The sequence below is a fragment of the Microtus oregoni genome, unplaced genomic scaffold, assembly GCF_018167655.1.
Source record: "Microtus oregoni isolate MIOR12 unplaced genomic scaffold, Mior012 000113F_000, whole genome shotgun sequence".
In the NCBI taxonomy this organism is placed as follows: domain Eukaryota; kingdom Metazoa; phylum Chordata; class Mammalia; order Rodentia; family Cricetidae; genus Microtus; species Microtus oregoni.
Window position 1 is genome coordinate 413020 of NW_024544739.1, and position 9076 is coordinate 422095.

At 42.2% G+C, this 9076-nt stretch overlaps 1 protein-coding gene across 1 annotated transcript; it reads right to left on the bottom strand.

The window, feature by feature from the left end:
* Positions 1–1041: 1041 nt before the first annotated feature.
* LOC121443774 (spindlin-2-like) lies at positions 1042–3899 on the bottom strand (the record flags this gene model as incomplete). Its single annotated transcript, XM_041645566.1, has 3 exons — positions 1042–1083; positions 3147–3311; positions 3438–3899. Coding segments are annotated over 3 exons (669 nt in total), but the record flags the coding sequence as incomplete, so codon positions are not given.
* Positions 3900–9076: the final 5177 nt, after the last annotated feature.

Here is a 9076-nt window from a genome sequence, read left to right on the forward strand (position 1 = left end):
CCCTGCTGCTGTTAAGTAGTCCTGCCACAAACCATTTAAATGGTGTTGATAAAAGCCAGCTGAATGCTTCTTTGTTTTCAGCAGTAGCAGGAAAAAAAAAACTCTGATGTTTTAAAATGCCGGAATTCTGGGCCATCCTGCCAGAACAAACTCTGACTGTTTGAGTCAGGAGTGCCAGCTACAAAGAGAGGACTTGAGTGTTGTCTTTTGCAGCTTGTTTGATGGCAAGGACCTTGAAACACTGTAGACTTGTGGCACTGAATGCGGCTCTGGCCGGTACCTCAGCCATAAGGTTGGAATGGCAGAAAGCTAAGGAATAGGCTACATCTAGCTGGCAAAGCCACCTTTTCGTCATATTGAGATTGCTGTGTAAATTAAGGATTCATGTGGTCAACAAAACAAAGAGAGATATTGAGTAAAGAGAGATTCAAAGACAAAGAAAATTTTTAAATGATTTACAATGTTTTAAAAATATGTGCAGGCTAAAAGTTGAAGTTCTTAAAGTTAAAATAAAATGAAGAGAGTTGTTGGTTGCAGTAGTACACACCTTTAATCCCAACACTTGGAGGCAGAGAGAGATTGACCTCTGTAACTTCAAGGTGTGGTAGCACATACCTTTAATCCCAGTGCCGAGAAGGCAGAGACAAACAGGTCTCTGTGAATCCAGGTGTAGTACCATACACCTTTGATCCCAATGCTTGGAGGCAGAGACATGTGGATCTCAGAAACTTCAAGGACAGCCTGTTCTACAGAGTTATTCCAGGTCAAAGATACAGAGAACCTGTCTCAAAAGGCAAAATATAAAAAGGAAAAATAAATTAGAGCTTAAATTGAAGCTAACAAAGATGGAAAATACACAGAGAATTTTGATACTGTATGCTATTGTGCTCTGTTTGAATCATTTGAATGCTGAGGAAGGAGCAATAGCTGCTAAAAGATATTTGTTTATAAATGCTGCTGAACTAATCCCACATAGATATTTTGAAAGTGCCTTGACTTTAAAATTTGGATCTAAGGACATGATGCTTTGGAAAGGAGGTTCTAATTTTGTTTTCCGAGAGGGTGAGAGTCCGTGGACTGCCGCTATCCCAATATGGTATTACGGATCACGACTTTCCTCATATGACCTCCGTCCACAGAGATGTCAGAAAAATCCTTCCCTAAGAGGGCAAGTTCTTTACAAATGAAAGATTATACAACAGAAGAGACATGGAAGATTTCTTTGGGCAAGCTGTTGAATGGATAAAGTGATGGAAGAAGGTCATTGCTTAATTAAATAAAGAATCTGCTTCCCTTGATAGGTTAGAACATAGGTGGGAGGAGTAAAGAGAACAGAATGCTGCTAGAAAGAGGAAGTGAGCTCAGAGATGCCATGCACCCATCTCCCGGGCAGACATGGGAGCTCTGCTCCCTGAGGCAGATGGCAATGCAGCCAGCCACCAGGGCAGACTTGCTGAATCTTTCCTGGTAAGGGCACCTCATGCTGGAACATACATTATTAGAAATGGGTTAAGAGGCTGAAAATACTGGGCCAGGAAGTGTTTAAAAGAATACAGTTTTTGTGTTCTTATTTAGGGGCATAAGCTAGGTAGGCGGCCATGGTGCTGGGGACGCAGCCCCGCTGCTCAAATTACTACTATAAAGGGGGAAATTGAAGAAGGGAAGGAAGAAGAGAGAGAGAGAGAGAGAGAGAGAGAGAGAGAGAGATGGAAGAATGGATGAATTCAATCATTCATTGGAAAAATGAGTGAACCAAAGAATGAGGAGACCTAGAAGGATAAAATGTGCTGCATTCCCTGTGAGAGTCAGGTCATATGAAAGATGGACATTGATTTGCACTGAGGAGGAGGATTTTTCCATTTTGCCTTCTTTGTGCTCCAAGCCCAGCCACAAGAGTGATGATGAGGACTGGGAGAAGAAGAGGTGAGGGTGTACCAGAATTCCCTGGTATTATTTATCACCCAAATTGTAGCCAAATCACCTGACCTGAGACAGCTGATCTACATGCTGGACCCTAACTGGCAGTTTGACAACTCTAACATTTTAACCAAGTTTGTGAAGATCAAGGAATCAAAAATCGCCCCGTTACAGGATGGCAGGATCCTTACATGATGGGAGTCAGACATCAATACCATACTGGTATTTGGGGGTCTGATGGGTTTGTGGGGTCTTTGCCACACTCCACCTAGCATCAGGGATTCCCTCGTTTACTGATTTGATGGAGATCGGTGCATTCATCATATGTGTGCATGTCACACATTAGTGGGCATCAATGTGTACATGTTTATCCTGTGTGTGGATGCGTCTGTCGATGAGATTTATAGCCCAAGTCAGACAGAACATGATCAATGAAAGGGAACACTGTTTTTCAGATATGACAGGGCAATTATTTAAATGAACTCACAAGGGTTGGATAGCATGCAAAGGACCAATGAGAGATCAAGGAATACCGAATCCAGGCATGACAAAGTAGGTGGCAAACAGAATTCTGACAAAAGGAAGTAGATAGCGTGACGTCCATCCCACTGCAGAAGAGCAACTGGGCGGAGACACTTTTCTCTAAGCAGGAGGCTCCTGGTCACTCAACATGCTCCAGTGGAGTTCAAACATCCAGTGACTTACAGCCAGTACGAATTAAACTATTCATCAAATGAAACCTAATTTCCTCTGATTTTGAGTATACATTTGTGTCCCTTCCTGATTAATCTACTCTTTATCCTCTTAAGTCCCAATACCTCACTCTGATATCTGTCACATCTTTCCAGTTGACATGTTTTTCCCTCAAGTTTTATTCGCCCCGAGATCCTACAACTTATGTCCCCTCTCCACTACTCCCTAGACAGCCATCTTGTCCTTTACCACACCAAGCATTCCCAGTCCATCCTCTCCAAGGGGAAAGACCATAAATCCTGCTTTGTTTTGAGGCATGTATTTCTGTGATGTCCCATCCACCAAACATAATCCATCATTCACCAAAGAACAAAACATGTTCACAAATTTTTATTTTTCGAGCAAGAATATTCCATTGGAAAAAAATACCAGGATTAAGAGAAGACCTGCGGTATCTCTGAAAAAAACACATTCCCCAAACACAGTTTTAAGTGTGCCCCTCAAATTTTGAGAATTTCACTTTAACAGATCTTCACCAAATCGTAGGCATAGATATGGAAGTCATTATTAAACTTGATGAAATACACAGAAGGTTTGGTGGGAACTTGGCAAATAATTTTACCTATCTCTTGGGTTCCATCTTTTTTGTTGTACTGCACAACTTTGCCTGCCAAGGAATCCCTGCCTAATGCCAAAGTCACCTCTACTGGAGCACATTCAGGCATGATGTGGATGTTGCCTTCAATGGAGTCATCAAGATGGTGGTAAAGGTACAGGACTGGATCATTCTCCTTGACAATGTAGAAACAGGTCATCCTGGTCTGCACCTCATCTGGGACCATGTCACTGCACTCCTCCTTTGAGCCTGGCATGATGTGGAGGTTGCCTTCAAGGTAGTCATCCAGGAGGTGGTAAATATACAAGACCGGATCTTTCTTGTAGGTAATATAGAACCAGGTCTTCATGATTGGCACCTCCTCTAGGACCATCCCATTCCAGTCTTCCTTAGAGCCATTTGTGCCCGTGAATGTATGTTTCACTACTCTGCCAACTATGGTGTTTGACAGATGAGTGTCTGTCACCTGAGGAAATGGCACATTATTAGGCAGGATCTTAAGGTTTAAAATCCTTTGATCGCTGTGAAGCTCCAAGCCATAGACACAATCAATCCCATAATATTTCAACAAATAGAGAGAGGGATATGTTGGCAGTTGATCTAGAATGATGGCTTTCCACTGGGTGACTGGTTCATTGGCTTCCCTCCAGCCATGAGAAATTTGGCGGCCAACAATATTCTCCAGGGCCTCAAAAGGCTTACTCAGTTTTTGCTTCTGGAGAGTTGGCCCATTATTCTTCTGGAGAGTTGGCATGCATCTCATACTAAGAGGCATCTTTATCATGGTGGTAGATTTACTGAGATAGGCCACAACACTCCTGTTCCACTGTCTCTTGGCTTTTTCTGTGCTTGGGCTTCATAGCTGCCAATCTCTGCATTGGAAGAATTCTTCAGTTTCAATCAGACACAAAGTGGTTTCCTCCACCATAAGTGCCTGCAAGGTTAAGAAGGGGAGGATGCGATGTCAAGATTCTTTTCTGGAAGATCTTTGGGGAAGGTGATAAAGGCAGTGCTGAATAGATTTGGGCTGCCTAAATGTAATTTGGTCTTAAGAAATTCATAGGAAAATTATCAAACTATTGTCTACAGCTCGGTATATGTGTATCAGAGACATATTCCTGCTGCCCAAAGGCAATGGACCTCTACTGAGAAACCTAATTCCGGACTGACTGTGTCAATGAGAGGAGACTGGATGCCTATGCCCAAAGTGAGAAAGAAAAATCTGAACAGATGGCAAAGAATTCGAAGGACAGCCACTTCTCTCCTTCCCACTCAAGCTGTTGGTTAGGTGGTTGATCCAAAACAACCTGCCCAAGGTCATGGCACTCCAGTCCACTGGTTCTATGTATTGTGTCTCCTGATCCATACCCAGGTTGATTACATAAAGCCATTCCATGTCTTCACTAGAGTAGTGAGTTTTGTGAGACATACTGCAAAAATAAAGACTCATTAATCTGGGCAACAGCACCATTTAGAAATAATTAATATCTTTTAAAACACATATGGACAAAGAGGATCTTCGCCCCTTTCGTGAACTGATGAATTGGACATTGATAGCAAAGATAAAGTGGGACGAATACCTGGCATTCACTGTCCCCACAGCTATCAAATATAGAAGCTGTTAACAATATAAATTTTAGACTCACAGGAGATTTGAATGTTGCGGGAGGTCCTCCCACTCCTCCAGCCTATCACCGCTGAGGTACCAGCCCACTGGGGCGTGGTTTCTCTCCCTTTAAAAAAGCGGCCACTTCCCTCTTCTCTCTCTCTTCACTTCCTGCTCCGCCTGCGACTAGACTCCTTTCCTGGTTGCGAAGAGGGCTGTTGCCTGGGACAGTGATCTGTAAGTTTTTTCCCCTTTAAATAAATACCACCCTAATAATCATAACCCCGAATTGGTGTGGCATTGTTTGTGACTTACGCCTTCATTTGAAGGAAACCTCTCTGGGACTACAGAGGTCCCTGTTTCTTCCTAAACATATTTACCAACAGAAAATGTCTTGGCTCTCCAGATTCCATCTTCTGGAAATGTTCAGCTGCCTAATCCTGTTGAACAGTTGTGGAGCCCAAGAGCTGAACTCACCTCCTCAGCCACCGTGAAGATAGTCAGCCCACCTTCACAGAAGACTAGTGCTTCATGTGGAACAGTGTTGCCACCCCCAACCAAAGCTTTGTGACATCATCAAGACTCTACTTAGGTCATTAAACCCCTCATAGGCAGTTTTCTTCCCTACTAACCCACAGAAATATCCAGCATACATGTCCTATAATGCTGCTCACACAGCCCCCTGGAGACCCAAAATAAAACCTCACTCATCTTCCCAAATACATGAGTCATATTTTGCCAGGTAACCCAATTTCTTTTTGTGCCTTTTCTGTAAAAGAGTCTTTGGTGTCTGAGTCAACAACTCACATGAATGTTTTTTTCTAGCTCCAATCTCTTTATTGTTTATCTACTATTGATTTTTATATTACTTCATAATAATGAATATCAAAATTTTCACTTCGTTTCCTCCTCCCACTTTCTTCTCACTCCCCCACCAAACCTCTCCACTCCTACTCCAATTTAAATTGAGGGCAGGATACCTTGCCCTGTTGGAAGTCCAAGCCTACCCTTCATCCATCGAGATTTAGGAAGGCAAGCATCCACATAGAATATGATCACAAAAAAGCCTGTATATGAAGTGCAGACAAATGTCAGTGCCATTATCATTGGCTTCTCAGTGTGGTCCAATTGTCCGCCACATTCAGAGCTTCCACTTTGATTCCATGCTCTTTCATTCCCAGGCCACTGGTTTAGTTGAAACCCCCTTTGTTCAGGCACAGTGTCTCAGTGTGTGGACCAAGCCATTTTATTCCTGACATCCTTGCTCTTATTCTCCATCAGTCGGCTATTCAACTGGAGCTTGGAAGCTCCATCTAGTTTTCTGATTTTTACCCTGACTTGATCTCCATCTTGGCCATACAAAAGTTCCATGGTGATATTCAAGATAGTCATCAGTCTGACTATAGGATAAGGCACCCATTGTGACTATAGACATGGCACAGTGCAGTCAACCTCTCCTCACCTGCCCAAGTTCCTCTAGGGGGTCACCCCATGCCTCTAAGAACCCCTCGAGAGATAATGATCTTGACAACCCCAGAATGGCCTACTCAATTAATATCATCAGTGTATGTGCATTAACTTGTGTGTGTGTGTGCGTGTGTGTGTTTAAATCACAATAAAAACAAATGGATTGTAATATTGAAATTTCTTCTCATCTTGAGAAGAATGTTTGCTACAGAAATACTGTCATAGAAGTACTGAGAATGTAAGCTGTCTCAGCAAGGAGAAGTAACTAGAGGAATCCCCCAGGTGTTAGGCTCAGTGTCCCAGGAATTACGCCCAAGGAAAGTCAATGAACTCATGGATGGAAGATAAAACTCAGCCTAAATAATACTCCAAATCATTTAGGTGAAACATGAGATACTCTTGCAACAGTTTCAAGATGTCAAAAATGCCTGGACTAGAACATAAGGGGAACACAATGATGTGGAGCTGAGAGTGCATGGCAAAACTGATTGGATCTGGCAAAAATTATGGAAGCATACCAAGGAAACCACCAGGGGGACAAAACCCTAAGAAATCTGTATGACAACATATCATGTTTACAATTCTGTGATTTTTAGACAAAGGAAAGATCCTAAATATGTCACTGCCACACTGGTGATGATTAACCCATTCCATCGTAGTGTGACTCCCTGTTGTGTTTAAGATAACCTGTCAATTCTGTCTATTTAGGTACAGGGAAATTTGCATTGTTTACAGAGGTTAACTAACAGCATCATTTACTGAGAAGCAAAGGCAAGGCAAATCAATCATAGACATGTTGTTGAATGCTGATGATGTTATTGGGAGTTTTGTGGGTATTTTCTTAAAGGGAAATCATCGGTAACTCTCATGCATGAAGAGATCCTATCTCTGTGATGTGTCTGGAAGGACTGAAATAAATAAACTAAAATAGTTTTTTTTTCTCACCTTCTAGTAACATTTTTTTTTGCTATATCCAAATAAGTGTGTTGCATGAGTTTCTTCCACTCCTTCAGCCAATAGCCACTGAGATACCAGCCCATTGAGGTGTGGTCTCTCTCTCTTTCAAAAACCAACATTTACCTTCAGCTTGATCTCTTGCTTCCAGTTTCCCTTCCGGCCTCTATGCTTCTTTCCTGATCCCGCTGAGGGCTTTTGTCAGGGATGGTCATCTGTAAGTTTTTGCTCTTTAACGATATAATCATTCTTTTAATCACAATTCTAAACTGGTGTGGGGGATTATTTGACTAAGGAAAGGAGAAAGCATACATAGAGGCAGGAAACCTTACCTTTGCAAATGACCCATTTGGAGGCCCTACTTCAGGCTCCTCTCTTCTCCTATTCTTGTTTTTTTTTATTAGTTTAGGACAAGATTAAAAGTCAATATAAATGTCTGTGAACACTGAATGAGTTAAGTATGTGTGACCACCTTGATGTCTGCCTGTCTGACAACAGGGGCAGATTTCATGGGCAAATGACGCATAGCACAGGATTGTCAGCAATCAATCTCTGGTCCACCTTATTCTACAGCATAAGAGTTGTCATGGTTGCTCATCTGATCCTCTTCATATGATCTCCATCCACAGAGATGTCAAAAAAATCCTCCCCTGAAAAGGCAAGTTCTTTTCAAATGAAAGATTATACAGCAGAAGAGACTTGGAAGAATTATTAGGGCAAGCTCTTGAAAGGATAAAGTGATGGTAGTAATTCATTGCTTTATTAAATAAAGAAACTGCTTCCCCTGTTAATTTAGAACATAGTTGGGAGGAGAAAGAGAACAGAATGCTGGGAGCAAGAAGCAGTGTGCTCAGAGACACCATGATCCACTCTCATGGGAAGACGTGATAGCTCTCCTCTCTGAGGCAGAGGGCAATGCAGCCAGCAACCAGGTTAGCCATGTTGAATCTTCCCCGGTGAGCACACTCGTGATGCTACATAGATTATTAGAAATGGGTTAGTAGGCTAAACTAATGGGCCAGGCAGTGTTTAAAAGAATCGTTGGTGTGTAATTATTTCTGGACATTAGCTAGAGAGGCTGCCCTGGTGCTGGTTACACAGCTCCGCTGCTCAAATTACTACAGAATGGCACTCAGACATGTGGAAAACTGAATCCACTGAAAGCCTGAGAAAGCCCGGGAACGAGTAAAGCATGTTTTCTTTTTAGCAGCTATATCTCGGGTCTGCACTACTTGCTAGTAGCAAGCTAGCACACTCATTTAAGAGAAGATTCCTGACTCACCTTCAGCTGCAAAACCCTGCTGCTGTTAAGTGGTCCTGCCACGAAACATTTAAATGGTGTTGATAACAGCCAGCTGAATGCTTGTTTGTTTTCAGCAGTAGCAGGAAAAAAAAAAACTGTGATGTTTTAAAATGCCGGAATTCTGGGCCATCCTGCCAGAACAAACTCTGACTGTTTGAGTCAGGAGGGCCAGCTACAAAGAGAGGGCTTGAGTGTTGTCTTTTGCAGCTTGTTTGATGGCAAGGACCTTCAAACACTGTAGACATGTGGCACTGAATGCGGCTCTGGCCGGTACCTCAGCCATAAGGTTAGAATGGCAGAAAGCTAAGGAATAGGCTACATCTAGCTGGCTAAGCCACCTTTTCAACATATTGAGATTTCTGTGTAAATTAAGGATTCTCGTGGTCAAAAAAACAAAGAGAGATATTGAGTAAAGAGTGATTCAAAGACAAAGAAAATTTTTAAATGATTTACATTGTGTTAAAAATATGTGCAGGCTAAAAGTTGAAGTTCTTAAAGTTAAAATAAAATGAAGAGAGTT